The sequence below is a fragment of the Peromyscus eremicus genome, chromosome 15 (genome assembly GCF_949786415.1).
Source record: "Peromyscus eremicus chromosome 15, PerEre_H2_v1, whole genome shotgun sequence".
NCBI lineage: Eukaryota > Metazoa > Chordata > Mammalia > Rodentia > Cricetidae > Peromyscus > Peromyscus eremicus.
This window is the reverse complement of record NC_081431.1, coordinates 37,540,729-37,562,844: the sequence shown is the minus strand read 5'-3', so window position 1 is coordinate 37,562,844 and position 22,116 is coordinate 37,540,729. Positions and strand designations below refer to the sequence as shown.

Sequence of the window (22,116 nt, the reverse complement as noted above, 5' to 3'; positions counted from 1 at the left end):
TTCACCTCAAAGCCCGCATACTTCCTCCAACAAGGCCACACACCCAAATCTCCCCAAACAGCATCAACAACTGGGAGCCGAGTACTCAAATTCCCAAGACTATTGGGGCCATTTCTCATTCAAACCATCTCTGCTATGTAGCCTGCCATGTGAGTACAGGGATTCTCCTAAAGTGGCTGAGGTGAAGGGGTATAATTTCATTGAATACATGAAAGTAGCACATATTGCGTGAAGTGGTAAGCAGGCTGTGGTGGTAATTGTGTGGTCTTTGCTGTGGGTGACAGTATGTTCCAGCACGACCCTTAGTCTTCCCGGAAAGAACCTGGGATGTAAGGGGCAAAGTCTAATGAGAGAAAGGCGCGCAGATGCTTAGCCTCTGATTAGTCTCTGATTTGGCAGGCAAAGAGGGAGGACAAAGAGTCTGAGCTAGGGGTGGGAGGTGTTACCATTTCTTATGGTTGGTGGAGTACAAGGGGAAGAGATCACGCATTGGGTCTGTGCTAGAGAATCCGTCCTAGAAATACCAGCTGCAGACTGGCTTCCTGTCTGCTCAGTTTGGACACAGACTTTCACACCTGGATCAACCTGTTCTCTAGGTAATTCTACCACTGAGGTCCTTAGCACCTCAAGGCTGAGTGGATGTGAAGAGCAGTCCAGGAGATGTAAATCTTATTTCCGTGGAAGGGGTTCTGGGACCTGGGCTGGGATGGAGAACATCTTTCTTAAAGCTGTAGTGGTGATGAAGGGTAAGGAGCTTATGATAAGATAAAAAGGGAGATTATTGAATCTACTTTTAAAAAGGAACTACTTGTTTTAAATAGAGTAAGTAAAGAAAATTTTTTTGTCTGAATTTGTCAAATGTTAATGGACTGGACATTGTTAATATATATAATGGAGTTTTTGGTCTGAATCTGTCAAATGTTAATGGACTTGACATTATTAATGTAATTCTTGACTGTATATATTGTATATACTTATTGGGTATAGTTTTTCATGTATTAGTTATAAGCTTTTTTAATTTTAGACAAAAATATTGTGTTCTCCAATATATTGTACACCCTAATAAACTTATCTGGGGTCAGAGAACAGAACAGGCACTAGACAGACATAGAAGCCAGAAAATGGTGGCACTCACACCTTTAATCCTAGCATTCTGGAGGCAGAGATCTCTGTGAGTTCAAAGCCACACTGGAAACAGCCAGGCATGGTGACACACGCCTTTAATCCCAGGAAGTGATGGCAGGAGGCAGAAAGATATATAAGGCGTGAGTCACTTTAAGCTTTTAGGTTTTAGCAGCAGTTTAGCTGAGATTCATTCGGGTGAGGACTCAGAGGCTTTCAGTCTGAGGAAACAAGATCAGCTGAGGAATTGGCAAGGTGAGGTGGCTGTGGCTGGTTCTATTTCTCTGATCTTCCAGCGTTCACCCCAATACCTAGCTATGGGTTTGTTTCTTTTTAATAAGACCTTCTAACAATTCGTGCTACAGCCTTATAGAGAGCAGAGTCTCGAGAGTTGAGCTAACGTTTGCATGTGCCTCCAGACAGAGGAGCTAATGGCAAATTCTGAATGCCTCTGTAGAGAGGGTCAAGGGAGGGGTGAGGAGAGGGAGAGAGATCAGGTTCCAGCATGAGTACTGTCAGCCAGGAGGCTCTCCAGGTCACCACGCTGTGAATGGAGGAGTCTGAGTGCAAGTAATTAGGTGCTTCTGACCAAGCTTGTTCCTCGTTATCTGGCTGAGCTCTGTGCAGGCTGAGGGCTTTTTCTTCGTTTGGCAGGAAGCGTTGGTAGATTGCTCACACAGAGGCTGTCTGGTTTTCTGGAGCTTGAATTCAATAGATTCCAAATTTCATTTGTACTCAATGCCAAAATATGTTGCTGCTCTGATGTAGTTCAGACTTATGGGAGCCCCAAATCATACATCCGAATCCACCTTGATGAGCTGGAAATGAATTTGGCATCTGGTAGGCTCCCAGTCCCACGGTGAAGAAACTTCCTTGATACCTTAGTGAGTGGAGGGCAGGTGCCGCTCGCTGCATCTGAGACAGCATCCCTCCCCAGTAGCTCTGATCATTGCTGGAGGTCCAGCCTCTGCGGTTTGCCCTCCAACAGACAACCCAGCTGAGGGTGGGTGCTTGTGTACACCTGCTAACTGTAGATCTCTGGTAAGTCCTGTAAGTACAGGACCCACAAGGACACTTCCTATGGAAATGCTGTAGACTTCTATTAGTGACTGTTTCAGTTTCATATTGGTTTCTGTGATTAAAAAAAAATACTCCAATCCAAAGTATGGTGATTTGAATGAGAATGGCCCCCATAGTCTCATATGTTTGAAGACTTGGTCCCCAGTTGGTGGAACTGTTTGTTAAACATTAGGAGGTGTGGCCTTTTTGGAGGAAGTGTGTTACTGGGGGTGGGCTTGATGGTTTTGAAAGTCCACACCAGGTCCAGTGAGTTCTCTCTCTCCCTCTCCCTGTCCCTCCCTTCCTCTATCTCTCTTTTGTTTGTTGTCTAAACACGTAAGCTGTCAGCTACACGCTAGTACTGTGCTGGCCTGTCTGCTCCCATGCCCCCTGCCATGATGCTCAAGGACTCTGGGAACCGTGAGCCTCCAGGTTAAATGCTTTCTTTTTATAAGTTTCGTTGGCTGTGGCGCTTTGTCACAGCAGTAGAACAGTAATTAAGACAACAGGAAACACAGGGGAGGAGGAAAGGGTTGTTTGGCTTATAGTTCCAGGTCACAGGTCGTCACTGAGGAAACGGAAGGCAGAAACCAAGAAGCAGTCCTGATGGCTATTCCACACAGCATTACCTCCACCGAAGGGAGGAGACTCACTTTGCAGCCAAAAGAACTGTGGCAGGAACCATGGAGGACATTGTTTGCTGGTTTATGTTGTTAGCTTTCTTATACAGGTCAGGACTGCCTGCCTAAGGGATGGTGCTACCCACAGTGGCCTGTACTCTCCTACATCAGTTAGCAATCAAGACAAGCCCCTCTGCCGGGGATGGGGGTGGGGTGGTGGTGGTGGTGGTGGATTTTCAGTCATGTAGTTTCCCTTGATTCAGTCGCCCAGGATGAAGTAGGTAACCCCAATAGACTCACTGTTTCCCCAAGCTTGGATGGAATAATTCCTTAGTCTGGTGTCCCATCTGGGGTAAACAGCTTGTCACATCTCTCTAGAAAAGGCCACGCAACACTCATCTTTAAGAGGACAATTCTGTTTTCCAGATCCCTTGTCGAGGCCTCAGGCCCAGCTGCACCCTCTCACCCTCCTCCTGAGCTCTTCCTCATACATCCTCTCGAGAGTGTGAACCCCAGCATCGAGTCTCAGCCTCTCCCAGCTGTGACCCCAGGCCCGCCTCCCTCAGGTCTGTTCCTCAACCTGATCCGCAGTTTGGCTAAAGCAGATGGGAGGCCAGGCGGTGGGGCATGATTTACCTTTGGAAGAGAGGGGTGGCTCAGACCCAGACCCACGACGCACTGGGCTGTCACTGTTAAGGAGTGACTTTCACCGACCCCTAGGGAGGGAGCGACAGCCTGGATTCTGGGGTGACGTGCTTTCCTGGTTGGCCCTGCAAGAATTCTTTGCAGATGCAGTCTCGAATCCAGGACTGAGTGATCTGTAAATTGGACTCAGTCCCTGTTTTCAAGGAGCGTGGGTCTAATGGAAAGAGAAAGCATGTGAAATTGCCACCTGGAGTGCCACTTGCTGCCCCTGGGACATGCTGTGGGGGCCCTCACACCCCCACTTCACTTCTTTCTGGGCGTGAGAAGCCTGGTACCCAGCAGTGTTCTTCATTGAAGACATGTAGACCAGAAGCCTTTGTGAATGGCAGGACTAATAGGTGAGTGATAGGGCCAGTGTTCTCCAGACCAAGATGGTCCACGTGTCCTCTCATTAGAGAGTGGTTCAAAGGCACCCTGACACTCGCTGGTTCTACTACTGGGATGACATCACTGGAGGCCATCACTGATGGAGCACACTGAGGCAAGATGTCTGTGGGGCGTTTACCCACCACCCCCACAGTTCCCCAGAGTTTTCTTGAGTGCGAGCAGCAGGAAATATTAGGATTATTTGCGCAATAAATAGAAGGATTTATTGTGGAGAATATCGCAGAGATAAACAGATAGAAAATAAAGGATAGCCTCAAGAGGGGCTGGAACCTATTCCAATGGGCCCCGACTGTCTCTGCCCCAGGGTTTTTATAGAGACGCCAAGGGGTGGAGCAAAAGACCTCCTCCCCCAGCACAGCCAAGTGCAGACCATCTCAGACACCTGCACTCAGGCCCGTGGTCCTAATCATCCTCTGTGTGGACCTGCTGGGTAAAGCCACGAGGAACCCGAGAACGGGCTCCCACAGACGTCATTGCTGAAGCTCTGACAATCTGCATGGCACTTCCGTCTTGTCCGTTCAGCCATCTGTTTATGCTTCTTTTACAAAAGTGGGGGGCGGAAAGAGGTCTTCGAGGCTTTCTTTTTTTTTAAACTTGGCCCTTGGTGGGACAGAGAGAAATCTGGGGACAATGGGGTGGTGTGGACAGTCAGAACACAAGCAAGAGGCTTTGGTTCTCTAGAGCAAGTGCCTCTGTCTCCAGGCTGTGCTGTATTGGGATCCAGATCCTAGACCTGGGGTGGCGTGGGGCTCTGATGTCAGCTATGTGGGACCTGTGGGCAACATCATCCCATTTCATGCTTTTCAGTGATCGAAGCTTGACTGGCGGTGCTGTTACTTCCTATCATGCTGTTTTGATCAAGCTGTTTCAGAGGCACAGTGGTCTTTCTTATACAAAGGGGACAAGGAGACGATGACGGAGTCTCTGGTGATGGTTGTGAGGTGAGCGGTGGAACAGGGAGTCTAGCTTTCTCCCTTTCCCCTCTTTCCCTCCTCTGCCACGTCACTAGCTCCCCTAGATCCCAGGACCCTAAGGGTCCACTCACCTGGCTCTCCATTGCCCTCCTCCTTCCCTCTCCTGGAAGCTAGACCCCCGGGATGGGCTCCTTCTTGCCACTCTGCTCATGAGTTGCAGGATCTGTGGTGCTTTTGCCAGAGTGTGGGACGAGGACGTTTCTGTCTTTATTCAGCCTATATCCTGGCAAACAGCAGGCACTCGATATTTGCTTAGGAAAATCCATCAGTTTGGGTAGCAAAGAGAAGGGAGCAAGAAAGACGTGAGCACACTAGGCTCAGTCTTTACAGAAGGCGGTCAGCTGCAGGAGATTTATTGGGCCACCATCATGCTGCCTACATGGTTGTCACTCTCCTGTATGACAGGTAAGACCCCACCCGGGCCTGGAGGAGGGTGCACTGCTCCGTGCATCCCCAGAGGCCCTCAGATTTCTAGGTTGGTTGGGAGACAAAAATGGAAAGAGATAAATGATTTTCAACCATCATTTTAAGATTGGGGAGGGAGGTGCCCTCCCCCACTTCCACCAGCTTCCATTGCCCAGAACTGTGGCCCAAACAGCACATCCAGAGGGCTGGTCCTGAGAAAAGGCACCTCGAGAGAGTGTCTTTGGGATGGGCTGGGGTTGCTCTGAGGAGGGGAGGCCTGGTTGGGTGAGAGGGAGAGGTCAGCACAGGCGGAAGCTGACTGGGTCCCTGGTAGCCGGATCAGCTCTAGGTCAGCCGCTGGTGCTGAGGCCAGGGCCGAGCCCGGGATGGTACATGACTCTCTTAGAAGGCCCCCTCACTGAGCATGGGACTGGAACCGTGACATGGCAGGGTGGCCCTCACTTAAAGGCCCCCTCCCCCCCCACACACACACTGAGTACAAAATGTGGAGCACCGGAAGCTGGGTGATCCACAGCACCTGCAGAGGAGGATGACAATCTTGCCCGAGTGGCAGAGGGCATAGTTACAGGTAGAGAGTTCCAGAAGGCTTGCTGTAGTTGACAAGATTTGCTGTGAGACTGGATTCCAGGGACTAGAATGGGATGGCCCAACTGTGACTCCAGGGTCTCAGCTCAAGGAAGGAAGGAGAGTACCACAGATTCCTGAGTCCTGGGCTTGTGGGTTCCAAGAGGCTGGCAAGTTGTTTTGTTTGTTTGTTTGTTTTTGTTCTTTTTAACTGTTGGGTGTGACCCATTAGCTCCTAAAAACAACTTTAGTGGGTGACAGCAAGAGAGCTTTAAATATTAAATAAGGTAGCATTCAAAAGAATCAAAGTGAATCGTATATCCTGTCAAAGTGAATAGAAAAAACAAATGTGTCCCCCCCCCCCCCCCTTTCTTTCTTGGGCACAGGAATTCTCCAGATGTTCTTTGCGACAGGCAGCTTCATCAACTCTGGTGGGTGTTAGGACGTCACTCTTTCTGGCAAGTGCCTGTCCTCCGTCCTTCCCTACCCCGTCTTGCATGCTTGGCCCTCAGGATTCAGGCTTGAGGCCCCCAATTCCTCAAAGCAAGCTTTTCATTCTCCTCTACTCTGCCCGGGCACCAGGGTGGAGAGCCTTGCATAAGCCTCCTTTGCTAGAACCCGGAAAGTGGTTGGAGCCAGGGAGGGGGAAGGAAAGGGTAAACACTGAGATATTAGAGTTCGGGTGGGTCCCTGGGAGAAGCTTCCTGCTCTTACCTGTCTCTCTCTCCCTGCTTTCCTGCAATACACCGAGTGTTTTTGGTGCACCTAGATGGCGATTGGGAATATGATGGCGAATAAGGCAAGCCTTGCCTCCTAAGTTGCTTAGACCTGGGGGAGACACACAAGCTTAACACTCTGCTTTCCATAGAAGTATCTGAAGAATTCTGATGTTGGTCCCAGTAAGCATATCCTAGTAAGCTCAATGCTGGAACATACCTGAACCACTCTCTGGATGATCCTAATGTATTATAAGCCCAGTTAGAATTCCTGACGTAGACACAGTGCTACGCTGTGATTAAGGACTTGGACCTAGGAACCACACATTGTGTTCTGGAGTCATAGTTCTCTCTACTTCCCATGTAGTGGCCTTAGTCATCTACTCAACTCTTTATGACTTGGAGTCCTTATCTGTAAAAACAGATATAATGAAATCCTAAGTAGTCCTTGGGAAAATTCAGTGAGCTAAAATGGCATATCACACATGCGCAGTAAACACTGATGATTGCTGTTAACCACCAGGCAAAGGAAAGAAGGTGAAAGAAAGAAAGAATAGGGAACTAGCATGGCCAGTCCTTCTGGTCCAAGTAGCTTGTGGAAAGGTCCAGAGGCAGAGCACGGTATGAGTGGGGACCATAGGTGAGCGGTACGCTGGAAAAGGAGAGGTTCTACTATGGTATGGCTGAAATCTCTCAGGGACAAGGGTGAAGTGGGGGTAGTCATGCAGTGACAGCGTCTCCTGCCCCAGCCCTCCAGCTGGTGAGCAACAGCAAGACCTTCTATCAGGTGGAGGAGCCACGGACCTGGAAAGAGGCCATGTTCTACTTCCAGGAGCGTTACACAGACCTCGCCGACCTGCAGAGCGTGAACAGCCCAGTGAGCATCATGGTGGTCTACTCCTACCTCAGCAGTACCCAGGCATGGATCGGCCTCTTCTATGATGTGCGCATCTCTGGCCTGAGCTGGTCTAGTGGTTCCATCTTTACCACCCCGACATGGAGTACGCTGCCTGTCTTCCAAGATGGCATCTGTGCTACTGTGTATTCCTGGACCTCGGTCCCTGCCCTAGGGGCTGCCACCTGCACAGCTCAGAAGCCCTTCATTTGCTATTATGGTGTGTTCAGATGAATGTTCTGGGCCTGTTCTCTTTTCTCCAAGGTTGTTTTGGAATGGGGGAGAGGAAGAGAGGAATGTGTGTGTATCTGGGCGGGGGTGGGGTGGGGGGCATCTATGAGAGTAACTGGATGCTCCCTCACTCTCCTCCTAGCATCCTTTCCTCTCTATGACCTTAGTTTGTGGTCTTTTGTTTTGTTTTGTTTTGTTTTTTTTCGAGACAGGGTTTCTCTGTGTAGCTTTGCGCCTTTCCTGGAACTCGCTTTGTAGCCCAGGCTGGCCTCGAACTCACAGAGATTTGCCTGGCTCTGTCTCCCGAGTGCTGGGATTAAAGGCGTGCACCACCACCGCCCGGCAGTTTGTGGTCTTTCTATACTCTATTCCCAAGACCACACCAAGAAACTGGGTGTAAATAAGGATAGAGAGAAAAATGTCTAGAATGTTCCATTACATCTCTTTCATCTTTAAATTAAAGCTTTGAGCATGGAAGGAAATGGAAAAGACAGGTTGGAGGGCCCATTACCTATGAGAGCAGAATTCAAGGTCTCACCTCATGAAGCACAGGGTACAGTCTATTGTCTAACTAGGGGGTGGCAGAGAATAGTCCATTTACCCCATGAGACCTTTTGCTTCTCACTAAGTGGTGACTAGGACCAAGTCCAGACATTGTTGCTAGGGATCTGCCATCAGTACATCATGGTACTGGCTGCTGGGGAACACCTCATCTTTGTGTTTCACCTGTGCTGTGTGCCCCTTGGAGCCCACACCACGACTACCCTTGTCCTCATCCTTGTCTTATTGGTGACAAGAGGTAACATGGAGGTGTGGTTGTGGATAGGATTGCGGTTTCCTGGTAAAAGTGCCATCTTCTGTCTTTCTTGGCCAGCCAAGGATCAGCGTAATTCCTGATTGCCCAGATACTGACATGGAGGTCATTCTGTCATTTCCCTAAGCCACAGCCACACCATACTTGCCAGGAAGCCCTGAAACAGAAGCCCACAGTGGCCTTGGTTTTAACTCTAGGTTCCAAGGGAACATAAAGATTTCCAGAAGTGGCCAGTGGGTTCAGTAGAAATGCCTGCCAAAATCAGAGCTGTGTATGATGGATTTCTTCCTGCTTCCTTCATAGTCTTACACTCTGGCCCCACTCAGTTCTCTCCAGTTCTGCAGGTCCATTGTGAGTGCATGGGGCAAATTACCACTCACTTCCATGGGTCTGCTCTGTGGCTGCTACCGTCTGTTGTCTGAACAGTGAGTTTTAACAGACATCGGATAACTTCCTTACAATATACTTAGCAGACCTTCAAAGCACTTGGAATGCCATTCTTTTTATAGACAGTCATGCTCTGTTTGGTCTCTTTGGCCACACTGCTCAGCCCTCTCTCTAGCTGTGGTGTATTGACTTATTTCTGTTCTCCAATCCACACAGCTCTTTTCCTCGGTTGGATAGTGGACCACTGTCCTCACTCTGTTGGGTCTAGGTGGTTCCTTCTCATCTTATCCTTAAAAGCAAAGTCTCTGTGTTATTTCTACCACTTTCCTAGGGAGTAGCACCAGCCATACAATAGGTGCTTAATCTATATTTACTGAATAAATGTAGAATGGGCCAGCTCACCTTTGAACTTAGCTTCTTTTGGCTCCAACCTGGTGGTCCTGGGCAGTTCTCACTCCCAACCCCTAATTTGATGTCTGCTTCTGTTTTACAGACCCTGCTGTAGGACACCGCAGATCCTCAGGGTCCACTATTAAAGAACTGACCACTCTTCCAGAAGAAGGTAACGTGGCCCTGTCTTCCATGTAGATGTAACCAACCATCTTATTAAATAAGAAACACAGAACCAATGCAAAGAAGAAAGCCAAGAGGTCAGAGCTAAGAGCTAAAACCTTACCCTTCCTCCTGTGGTGGTCCTACCTCTCCAAAAGAGAGCTACTTCCTATGTTAAAGTCTTTATATAGACTTTCTGTTTTGCCTTCTCATTGGTTGTAAACCCAACCACATGACCACCTTGTCATGGCCTGTCTATACAGACCTCCAGGTTTTCTATGGTTGGTATTGAGATTAAAGGCATGTGTATCCAATGCTGGCTGTATCCCTGAACACACAGAGACTTACCTAGCTCTGCCTACCAAGTGCTGGGATTAAAGGCGTGCACTACCACCGCCCAGCTTTCCTATGGCTTGCTAATAGCTCTGACCCCCGGGCAACTTTATTTATTAACATACAAATAACATTTCAGTACAAATAAAATATCACCATACTTCCCTTTTCTGGATCTTGACTTATTTTGACTTGGAGTCATCTCCCTGGACCAGCAGGCAGAATGTGGATCACTATGGTTCCCTCTGCCTGCCCCCCCCCCCCATCTCTTGCCTGACCTGATGTTTGGATTTGGGGTACCCAGACTAAATCTCAGGAGGCTGATGGGGACAATGCCTGAAGAACACAGAAGGGAAGGTGACTAGCTCCAGGCTCACAGTAGTGTGTAGCCAGTTGCAACCCTGACACCCGAGTCTTCCTCTGGGACTCAGGGTTGGTAGATGAGTGGATAGGACCTCTTCATAACTCAAGTCCTTGCTCTCTGTCTAGAGAGAGAGATACTTCTCTTAAGATTTCTGCCCCTTAGACAGCACTGCACTGGTGTTTAAAAGGAAAGTTTCTTATCTCTTACAGAAAAATTCTATGATAAAAGGAATAGTCAATCCATCTATGTTTAGGGTTCATTCTCTGGGTGTTAGAGAATGTAGAGAGAAGTAGCAAAGGCTTCCCAGGCAGGCAGACCTGTGCTTTAATCTCACCCTGACACTGAGTTTGGGATGGACTATCAACCTCTTTTCCTCAGCTATGAAATAAAATTAATAATAGTTACTTTCCAGGATGACAGTGAACATCAAGAAGTGACGTAGGCCAAAGGCATGGGTCAAGGCTGGCACACACTAGGGGCATAATACAGAATAATTTTTAAGGATTAGTTTTAGGGTTCGTGAGATGACTCAGTCAGTGGGTAAAGGTGCTTGCTGCCAACTCTGATGACCTGAGTTCAATTCCTGGGACACTCACAGTGAAGACAGGACTGATTTCTGCAAGTTATCTTCTGATTTTCATGTGGATGCTGTGTCACGCACAAGTACACCCATGTGCATAGGCACAGTAATTAAATATGAAAACTCCATTTAGCTAGGGAAACAGGCGCATCTTAATGGGCTGAGGGAGCAGGTGCATGCCAGAGAGTAGGGAGGGGCTCCTGTTTGAATGGGAGGATATGACTCCAGACTCTGCAAACAGTCTTTTCTTTATCTAAACCTCCAGAACCAATGCAGGTGGAGCTGCAGCACCTCACATCCTTTCCAAAACATCCATTGTTGGGAGTCAGAGAGGCATGGGCTTGAAGGGGCCTCTGGTAGGGGTAGGGTGGGGGGAGGGGTTGCCTTTGGGATCAAAAGCAATCCAGCCTGGGAAGGGAGGTAGTCATCTGTCTGAGCACACAAGGAGCAGATCTGTTGGGCAGATCTTTCTGCTTCCTGCCTACCAGATCTGAGCTGATATGGTTGTCTCCCAGGAGATCTCTCTCTCTCATTGTGTGTGTGTGTTGGATCACAAATGAGGCTACCTCTGAACCAAGACAGTCTAACTTCCATCATAGGAATAACCTACTACTATTTCCCAAATAGTGCCTAGCACTTCATTAAGTGCTAATCAGTAGTTTTATGTAATCCCGACTTTAGGTATTATTATTCCTATTGGACAGATAAAGCAATTGAAACTGAAATTTACCATTTACCTTTAAAATTATATAGCTGTAAGAAGAGCCCTTTCCTTAAGGATCCCTGCACACCAGCTGCTGCTACTGTTATCTCACTCATTCTTCAACTTGGTGGTTTCCCTATAAAATGGTGGTTTTGACCAAATCTAAAACCTGAGAATCCAGGTCAAACCAGCTCTTTCCTTAGTCATTGAAAGCTGGGATGGCAGACACCCTGGATCTCAGACCTGTGGTCTCTGTATTCTTTGCTTCCAGCTGAGGTCAAGATTGGTGGACAGACCTTCATTCGGATTGAGAAAACCATGTCATGGTTCTCAGCGCGGACCTACTGTCGCAACCACTACACAGACCTGGCCAATCTGCAGAGAGTGACTGATGAGGAGGGCAAAGAAACCATCCAGTCCATCACAAATGATGTCGATGCCTGGATTGGCCTCTACTTTGACACGACGCTCAATAATCTGACCTGGTCCAGTGGCTTGGGTTCCAGCATCCCCAAGTGGCTTCAGAAACTACCCTTGTTTGGACAAGGACTGTGTGCAGGACTCCGTGTCTTTTCCAATGGCCCACCGCAGATTTATGCACTCCTTTGCCATGAGCTGAAGCCTTTTATCTGTTTCTATGGTATGTGAGAGCCCACTTGGCTCATGGAAGTTAAAATGAGTTTATTAAACAGTGGTGGATACTCAGGGTAGTCCTAAGCAAGTGCTTGGAGGCTCTGAGGGTAACAGAATTAATTCTACAACAGGCTTTTGATTTGAGACATTTTTTTTTAACCTTAAAGGGAGTTGTAGGTACTTAAATCCTGGGGATCTTCAGAGGATGGAATGAACCCCATCCAGCCTTATTACAATGGCCATTAGCAACAATAATTAGTCATCAAATAACCATGAGCCCATGTTTTAGAATCGGATAGACTTTACCACTTCCTAGAAGATGGGCAGAATCCGTTTCCCTTTCCTCATCTGGAAAACATACTTTACAAATGGGATTGAGGACATACACCCCCATAGGATGCCTAAGGCTGAATGACAGTGGCGATTTTGACATAGAGCTAGTGCCCGCTAACAGCAGCTATGGTCACTATGAATTTGAAGGCCACAGGGCTACTCTGGATCTTGTGTGTAGTATGCCTCCTTAGTGACAGGCCTCCTACCATGTCCTTGGCTTCAGCATCCCTCCTTCTGCTGTACTTTTATTGAGAGAGAATCCACATACCTTAAGAGAACCATTTCCCCCCCCTTTTTAAAGACAACCCTTTAAAGTCCACAATTCAGTGGTTTTTAACATTTGCATGCTGTTCAGTCATCACCACCGTCCAGTCTGATGACTTTCATCACCCTCAAAAGTCTTTACTCACAGTCGTGTCCTACTTTTCCCTTGGCAACCAAAAGAGATTTTATGCCTCTCTGGATTTGCCTATTTGTGGCCGTTTCTTTTTGTTTTGGATTTGAAGACAATCTTGGCCCCATCTGCAAAACAAGTATTCATTGACGAGCTGTTGTAAAGATTCAAGGTGAGAGGACCTATCTATCCCAGTGAATTTGACACAGTGTGCAGTAACTGGGCCCCCTAGTTTGTTCGCTGTGGTGGAGGCAGACCGGTAGGATCTGCTGTGACTTCTCACAGGGTTGGTGTGACAGAACCTGCCCTTACACTCTGTTTTCTCATAGACCCCTCGACAGAGAGGCCTCCACTCATTGACACTTCCTCCCTCAAAGTGACTCACCCCTCCAAAGTTACTGCAAGGACAACCTCTAGGCCAAACACAGGTACTCTGAGTCTGCTCTTGGCTGTATCTGGGGTCTTCTGGGCCTAGGAAACTAGAGAAAATGGTTGATCCACACACAACCCAGGGTGGAGCCCAGGTGAGTGGCCTTCCCTGAAGTGCTAGTGAGTGAACAGAGATGAGGTAGGTATGCCAATTGTGTGGCAATCAATTACTACTTAGGCCAATTAGGCTCTCTGCTCCTCCTCCTCACACTGCTTGCCTAACCATGGGTAGGAAAATGAGGGATTGGTTTACCACAAACATTCCCCCTGCCACTTTTTTTTTAAAAAAGATTTTTATTTTTGGTGTTTTGCCCTCATGTATGCCTGTGTGAGAGTGCCAGATCCCCCACACTGGAGCTACGGACAGTTGTGAGCGGCCATATGGGTTCTGGGAATTGAACCTGGGTCCTCTGAAAGAGAAGTCAGTGCTCTTCACCTCTGAGCCATCTTTCCAGCCCCACAAACATCCTTCTTTGTGGGCTTCTGAACTTGAAACTCTAGGGCCAGGAGGCCTAAGAGAGGCTGTACAGTCTTTCCAGTGCAGAAATAAAGGCCTGGGACACAAAGGGACAGATGGCTGAGTGGTGCTCCTGGGGAACAGTCACCACAGAGGCTTTGGAGGTTCAGCACCCAAAGGAAGCAAAACGAAGGGGATCTGTTAGCCCCTTCCGAGAGCGTGCTCCTCTGCTGGGAGAGGGGCATGAGCTGTTGGGGTTTTGTGATGTGGTTATAAGTTAGGGCGGTTGACAAGACCCAACAATGGGGACAGACACAATCAAGAAAACCCCAGAACAAAAGCCTTCCAGTCACTGTAAGAGCAGAAGGATTTTTGGTGGAGTGACTTTAGGATGAGGTTGGCAAGTGGCTGGGTAGGGGATGGTAGGAAAGAGGCAGAGCAGGGTGCTTGTGTGGAGATGCCATCACTGGAGAGCTGGCGGAGGCATAGATTCTTTTGGCTAAGAAGCTGGGTTGAGAAACTGCCTTCTGTTTCCCTGTTAAGGTCTAACCTGGCATCCACCCAGTTGCCTGAGAGCCACTGCTAACTTGGGCTGGCCCAAATAAGTTCAGAAGACCCTTTCTGGTCAACTCTGTCTTTAGTGGGTGAATACTACCAACTGTGGCAGAAAACTGGGGTCTGAAGCTATGATCGTCTGTCTGATCTGCCCCACAGGGGATACCAGGAGTTCCTGACCTGTGGCTAGGGCTTTGAAAAAGGTCCTGTGCCCAGTGCACCCCACATAAGTCTTGTCTCGTCATAGGGACCAGCACGGACCCCACAGAGGCCACCCGAGCACTGGCTTCAGCAACTTGGATCTCGCAGCGAGTGAGTCATGAACCAACTGAGGTCAGCTCTGGCACCTGTGGCTTCAGCCCCTGTGAGACCACCACTCCTACCTCCAGCACCGTGGGCCTCACAGCTCTCCAAACTCAGGAGAAGGTTTCAATAATTCCTCCAGCAACATCAGCACCTACAGCAGGTACCTTGGTTTGAGAAGGGCTCACGAGCCCACTGGTCACTGCTCAGAGCTTGTCTTTGGACCCTGAGCACCCAGGAAGCAGTACGATTCTGGGAGAAGGCCCCAGCACATCACCGCTAACTTTTCAGAGCTTGTTCTTGGACCTTGGGAAGTAACTTAGTTCTGGAAGAAAAGTCCATGACATCACTGGTCATTGCCAGAACCACATCCTTGGATCCCTTATCCCCAGACAGTACTTTAGTTCTTGGGGAAGGGCACATGGCCACTGCTCAATGCTTATTTTTGGATCTTGCACCCTGACACTAGCTCATACTGGTTTTTGTGTTTCCAGGGAATGGATCAGTTCACCAGGAAGGGGCCTTCCCCCTGCGCCCTACCCCGTGGCCAGTTATCATTGCCAGTGATACTGCAGAACGTATGCACCAGGGGTCCTTGTAACCCAGAGTGGGCTCATGTCTACAGGGGAGGTAGCCACAAGCCCCTGGTTCAGTTCCACCCACCATGTTTCAGCTATTCCCATGTTGGCAATATTCTCTGAGTCCTCCTCATTCAGTTAGCCCCACAGCTCAGAGGTTCAGTGGAGCTTTGCAGAGACCAAAGAAAGAGCTATGGAGGCATCTGTCTTAGGGAGCCCAGTAGAGATCCAAAGAGATGAGCTGCATGCTTTGCAGCCTGGAGCCAGTTTGCCAGCGCTGACAGCTGGGAGCCTGCCAGAACTACTTCAGGTGCTCATATGCTTCACTAGGGGTCGGATAACACTGCCTGCAGGTTCCTCTGGGGCATCAGCAACCAGACACCAAGTTGCAGAGTGTAGAGCTGAGTGTTGGAGTCACAGGGCTAGGCAGGGAAGCACTGCAAGCCTCTCTACAGGGAATCTTGTCTGGCCAGCACCAGCTCATAAGCCAGAGGACAGAGGACCAGGTAAGGACAGAGATGGGGCAGGAAGATTCAGGAGAATCCACCTTTAAGAGCTGAAGTCTATCAGTCAAGATTGGAATGTTGGCTCTGTAATTTACTATGAACAGCTTTAGACAATCAATTTTTTCCTCCTCCCCCTCCCTCCCTCTCTTTTTTTTTTTTTTTTTTTTTTTTGGTTTTTCGAGACAGGGTTTCTCTGTGTAGCTTTGCGCCTTTCCTGGGACTCACTTGGTAGCCCAGGCTGGCCTCGAACTCACAGAGATCCGCCTGGCTCTGCCTCCCGAGTGCTGGGATTAAAGGCGTGCGCCACCACCGCCCGGCTTTCCCTCCCTCCCTCTCTTCTCCCCTTCTCTTTCTTTTGATATCAGGTCTCACTTTATAGCTCAGGCTGGCCTCCAACTCATCGCAGTTCTCCTGTCTCAACCTCCAAACTGCTGGGATTGCAGAAATGAACCACATCTGTCTCCATAACTTTCTTAACTTCATTGAATCTCATTTTTTTCACGTCTAAAACCAAGAATACATCAGTGTGATATAGTACCTTCTCAATTCCTGGTTCTGGCAGATGGTAAATGCAGTTATTAGCATCTTAATCTCAACTCACTAGTGACATTTAGTGTCTTTACCTTAGTAGATATGCAAGGCTCATTCTTATGTCATTACACACGATGGCAGATGGTCATCTATGAAATGTGAGTATTGCAGACTCTCCCGGGCAGGGACTCTTTCTACTTCCTTTTCTCCTTGTTTTGAGTCCTGTCTATTTAACAACCCCCTTTTTGAGTTCCTGCCTTGAACTGTGGATACTGTCTCAACTAGGGTGAGCAGGACTTGCCTGCTGCTTTTAGACAAAGGCAATCCTATAGGAACAGATACAGGCAACTGGGACAGCTTGTGAATGTGTGAAGCATGAACCAAGGGCAGAAAGCCACTCATTCTCTGGACAAAGGTGGAATGAGTATCATGACAGCAAAATCTGCAAGTTCTTCCTTGCTGAAAGAATGGCATAGGCCAAGACAGACATGTCAAAGTGTTAGGTTTGTCTGGGATTGCCAAGCAGTCTGATTAGCGTGGTTAGTGTACATGTTGTATTTTGGAGGAAGGAGTAACAGGGAAGAGGGAAGAGACGGATTTGCGGTCAAATTCTGAAGGACTTGAACCTGAGTCAAGGACCACCAGGAAGTTTTGGAAAATGAGCCAATGTTCAGATCTGTAGTTACTAGAGGTGGCCACAGTGACATGGCGCCATTGCATTAGGATGCTAAAAGAAAATAGCAGAATTCAGTATGTATGTAACACAGTCTCAACAGTGAGAGAAATATCAATCAAAGGTTTAAAAATGGTCAGGAGGAAATGTGTAAAGCTGGGCTTATAAGCCTTCCCCCACTTCTGTGTTTCTGAGTCTTACCAATTTCTTCATTTATTAAAGAGATGTACAAGCCTTTAGACGAGGAAAAGTGGGCTGGTGGAGAAGGCCCAACACGAGAGAACAGCCTGGGTGGGTAGGTTGAGGCAGTGTGAAGTGAGGAGGGACATGAAGACTAGTGACATTAGTCTTGACACTAGGCAAGAAATACCAACACATTTAAAGATCTCTCAGCTTTGTTCATGAAACTACAGAAATGAACCCAACTTTAAAATTTTTTATTTATTTATAAAATTTATTTCTTCACCTAACAACAGTTTGGCAAAGATTTAAAGGCAGTAATAATGAGAATTTGGGAAGAACAGACATGACCAATACTGTAGGCTGTAAACTGGTGCTAGCAAGGTGTCTGTTTTAAAATGGGCATGTCCCTTCCTACAGATATTCTACACTTAGAAATTGCTAAAGTACAAGGTAAACACACACACACACACACACACACACACCTACCCACCCACCCACCCAACACTGTCTATTGTACTGAAAATGAGAAGTGATCTAACGTCTACCAAGAGAAGACTGCTTAAGTCAGTCATGCCATACTTGATGAAATACTACGCATTCTTTTAAAGAGTAAGGTAGATTTGGCATTTTAAATAAAAAATTTCAACCTGTGAAAGATATTCTCTAGCAAACTGTTAATGTTGTTTTTTCCTAGGGCTGGGGCATTTTCTTAAATAATTTATAGTAGTAGACCTCTAAATAGTATGATTATGTCCATATTTGGAGGTGGGGCAATTGTGGGAAAAGGAGAAACACAGGATCAGGGACTGAAGGGGACAGCAATTGAGGACTCCTGGTCTCTGGCTAGAGTGCCTAGTGTAAGACCTGAAGTTAAGCTTGATTTGGGGTACTGCCTTGGCAAAGAGGTCAAGGCTGCTCTGGGTACCATAGGGAGGGGATGCACAGCTCATCTGGTAATGTTAAAGCACCAGGCTTCTTGGGCTAAGTGCTACTAAAAGAAAATAAACTGGAACTGAGGTGGAACCTCATGCTATTGCTCAAGCCTCACACAGCCTGACGCTGGAGCACTTTCTGAATGGTGGGAGAGCAACTCTAGAGATGGAGGACAAGAGCCTGGGGGGCACGTGAAGGGTTGGCAGGAATAAGCAACTATACACAGCAGGGCTGCCTTTGCCTGTCTTCTGGCTCACAGCCAGTCACCAGTATCAGACTCCTTGATTTCTGGCTACATTTACATTAATTTCTTTATTCTTCTTTCCTTGTAGCTGTGACCAGCATAGAGGATGATACACATACAGGAGATACAGCTACTGCCACCCAGGCCCAACACACAAGCTCAGCTAAGCACCCAGAGTCTAAAGAGAAACCAGCAGCAGACTTGGGTAATGGCTTCTGTTTGCTAACTTACCATCTAATAGCCTAGCACTTAAAAATCTAGTCACTCCTGGCCCAGGATACCTGGGGGTCTTAGGAAAGATAACATACAATGTTGGCAATGGGGATAGGAAGGAGATGAGGATTCTAGTTCAAGTTGCGTGACTACTGCAAGTGTAGTGAGGGAAACAAGTATCATACCTTAGTTCTGTAGTTTTTCTCATTTTCAAAAGGGGCTCAGTAAAAATTCCTTATATCATAGGGTTGCTGTGAACATACAACGAGGTACTTAGGCAAAGGAACATTGTAAGTTGTCAAAAAGCTCTGCAAATACATGTCCTACCAAATACATGATGATTATGGTTGACATATAGCAAAGATTGAACTTGCAGTGAGCCACAAGAATATATTATAAAGATTCAGCTGTATATATTAAGCTGTACCTTGACTGACCAAGGAGTCCTTCAAGAGGAAGCCAAGGAATATTTGGTGTTATTTAGCTTATTAATATTTATCAGCTGTATTCTGCTATGAAATTCTTGTGTACCCATATGCTACTAGCCCATATGGCAAACATTTTAGCTTCTCAGACCTTCTGCTGATCCACTAGGTAACACCCCTGCAGGGCTTAGGAGACAGGTGGGCTGTAGATTCATAGCCTTGTTTCTTGTGAAAATGAAGCTCAGACTTCCCAAGACAGGGAAAATGGCATTCCAGAGCAATTGACTGAGAACAAAGGAGATTTTTGCATATCCAGGTGGAGTGAAGGGTGGGGCAGGATTCCTGGCCAGAGCAGAGCTGCTTGGCCGGTAGAAAAAGAACAAGGCAGTTTCTGTAGAGTGTGTAGGCAGAGCCATGTGGCTGGGGAGAAGAGAAGGAAGCAGAGTTTCTCAGAGCAAGGAAGGAAAGACGGAGGATGAAGGAACAGAGGAAGATGAGGTTGAAAGCACAGGAGCTTAGGACTATGACAGAGTAGTAGGTACAGAGGATGGAGCTGAAGCTGTATAGATAGAATTTTGTCTTAGAGAAATAAATGGACAAAAGAGCATGGTGTACATAGATTCTTTTCCCTCAGATAACCCCACCTCAGATAACCCCACGCCAGACATAGTGTCTTCCCCAGGACCCTGGGAGGAACTTTCTTAGGGCAGGCCCTTGGGAAAATTACAATATGAACTTATCTATTAGTTTAGAGAACTTCCTTGGGGGTTTTCTGGGTAGGGAGCCCAAGGGAGGGTGAAATTTCAGTATGGCTAAGAACATCTGTATAGTAGATTTATGAAAAGGGAACAGAAGATCACAGGAGAGATGGTGTGGGAAGAGAGCGGATACTGGTACAAAACATAGGAGTTCCTTTTGGGGGCACTGCTTGGTGGTGTTAATTGTGGCTCAGCCATTCCCCTCTTTTTCTCTTTGAAATCCTCTGTCACTATGTAGCACCTATAATATCCAATGGGTACTCCTAACTTCCAAGAACTGAAAAGTTCAAGTGGCAATGGGTGACATTCTTCTAAACCAGGAAACATTTTCTTTTCCAGAGCACTCCTTTGGAATCTTGAAAGCAGATTTTACCATCTCATCACTGAGTGATCCAGAAGAGATGAAAGACCAACTTTTGAGTGAGGTAAGATGTCTAGCTTTTTGAATTTTGATCATTCAGGTGACAATAATGCAAAGTAGTATTGTCAAAGCCAATATATTAAGAGAGTTGGGGCTGAGATGTCTCAGTTGGTAAAGTGCTTGCATGTTCTGTATAAAATCTTAGCAAACTGTCTGGCACACAGTTGGTACTCAATATTAGCTCCTATTAGCATTACTGCTACAATAATTAAACTGATTACTGAACATAGCCTGATAAAACATTGTTCAAAGACTAATGCAGAAGCACCTATCTTATGTACTAAACTGGAGCCAGTGAGAAAATTGGGTTTATACTGGTAAATCTCACCTCTTGCTTAGCTTTGTCAGAATGTATTTGTTCCATAAGTCAGATGGTCCTGAGGCCTTGGGTTTGGTCCCTCACACTATGAAAAAGAAAACCAAAACAAAACCAAGATAAAGGAGCTTTATGGCATTAGCATGCCACAGACTTCCTGTCTCACTGATACAGAAGGAATGAAGTTGATAAGGACAAGGTAGTGTGGGGTCTTAACAGCATTTAAAATTGTAAGTACAAAGTAAGAAAACACCTGCAGCTAACTTATCCAAACCTCAGGAACAATGATGAAGGACACTGCTACAGTTACCCCACATAGTGTTCAGAGGGCAATATGGAGTAATGGAGCATATACATATGTGTGTATACATATGTATGCATGTATATGTGTGTGTTTAAATTTACCCAATGAGTCTGATGCTCAGTAAAGATTGAGAACCATTGAGTAACTTGGTGCTATTGCAAGGTGCACACAGGTGAAGGAAGGCTAGGAAAGAAACGGTATGGATGGACATAAAGAGTGTATCTGTTAGTTATTTAGAGCTAAGTGAGCCACAGGGTCATAAAGTATCATCAGTTGCTTCTCTTTCTCTTTTTGTGGTGCTGGGTTAGGAACGGATCCCACTGAACTATATCCCCAGCCCCACTTCTCTCTTTTTAATGTTTCAGATCCAAGAAGTCTTAAAGCTTATATTAGGTCATGAGGAATTCACACTGAAATGGGTCGGCTTCGAAGTGAACAAAAAATAGCAAACATCCGCTAATTTTCACTTTCCTTTTTAAGCAGTCATTCAGGTTGTCTTTAGGTTTTTTTTTTTTTTTAATTCCTTCTAGCACAAAATTAGAAATAACCTGGAGTGTTCCAGGATGCATAGTCCTATATGTAGCACAAAAGAAAATGTGAAACCTGCATTCTTGGGTTTTAGAGTGAGAGAGATAAGCTGAAGATAGCACACCTTGAGAATGATAAATAAGGACAACTCCCTGGCCCAAACAGGAAAAATCCTAAGAACAAACTCTGTGGGGAATGTGAGAGGAAACAGTGGCTTAGGGCAGCTGAAGGAAGCTTTCTTTCCAAGGGCATCACCATAACACAACTGATACCAGTGTCAGTTATTTGTCCTACACATTTTACCTGTAAGTTGTAAAATTGTAAGGCAAGATATTCCTAATGCTAAAATGTATCTTCAGAATAATATCCCAGTGTACCAAGTGTCCTAAGTGCCCAGAAGATATGTTAGAAGATAGCACATAACATAGATATGTGATAGAAACAGTACTACAAATACAGTAGCAACTTTACTCTGAAATGTTTAAAGTTAAAGTTTATTTGTATTTTTTGTAGGAATATCAATAAAAGACCTCAAACGTATCTATATCTGTACATGTACAAGAACCGTCAAAAATTATTCACAGAACAAAAATAAATCTTTTTTAGAACCCAGGTAATGAAATGCAGATATGGATCACATATGGAACAATCTTGAGTGCTACAAAGCACAAAAATATGGCTTTAAAAATAAAATAAAATCTTGGGTTTTGTTTTTCTAAGGTGAATTTCTCTTTCTTGAAATAAAAAATAAATTATTTTGAACTATCTTTGTAAAATAGTCATGTGTATTAACACACTCTTATTAAGGCCCTGGAGATGAAAACAAAATCAAATTTGGAAGATAAATTCCTCACAGGTGTGACCCAGGTAAATATGCTGCTGTTTGCTTGAGTTGATTCTAATATAGCTAGAAATATCTAAGCACCAGTCAAAATTCAACCTTTACTACATATTTTAGCTTTTCTGT

The 22,116-nt window shown here is 46.4% G+C and overlaps 1 protein-coding gene across 4 annotated transcripts; it reads left to right on the top strand.

Moving 5' to 3' along the window:
• Clec20a (C-type lectin domain containing 20A) lies at nt 1-21,868 on the top strand. Of its 4 annotated transcripts, none has more exons than XM_059280495.1 (13): nt 1-149; nt 2,730-2,911; nt 3,228-3,367; nt 4,701-4,834; nt 6,244-6,288; nt 7,323-7,688; nt 9,394-9,462; nt 11,704-12,072; nt 13,122-13,220; nt 14,481-14,699; nt 18,273-18,389; nt 19,920-20,005; nt 21,663-21,868. In XM_059280495.1, exons 5-13 carry the CDS (start codon nt 6,255-6,257, stop codon nt 21,672-21,674), a joined length of 1,371 nt encoding a protein of 456 aa, XP_059136478.1. In that variant the 5' UTR covers nt 1-149; nt 2,730-2,911; nt 3,228-3,367; nt 4,701-4,834; nt 6,244-6,254; the 3' UTR covers nt 21,675-21,868. The 4 variants fall into 4 exon arrangements, with proteins under 4 accessions (XP_059136478.1, XP_059136476.1, XP_059136477.1 ...); XM_059280493.1 differs by lacking the exon at nt 21,663-21,868 and adding an exon at nt 20,987-21,099; XM_059280494.1 differs by lacking the exons at nt 1-149; nt 2,730-2,911; nt 3,228-3,367; nt 21,663-21,868 and adding exons at nt 3,605-3,844; nt 20,987-21,099.
• Nucleotides 21,869-22,116: the final 248 nt, after the last annotated feature.

Coding starts and splice junctions, on each gene's coding strand:
- Clec20a (XM_059280493.1), top strand. CDS start 6,255: ATGTTCTTTGCGACAGGCAGCTTCATCAACTCTG. Junction 6,289..7,322: donor AGGCAGCTTCATCAACTCTG/GTGGGTGTTAGG, acceptor CTCCTGCCCCAG/CCCTCCAGCTGGTGAGCAAC. Junction 14,700..18,272: donor AACATCAGCACCTACAGCAG/GTACCTTGGTTT, acceptor CTTTCCTTGTAG/CTGTGACCAGCATAGAGGAT.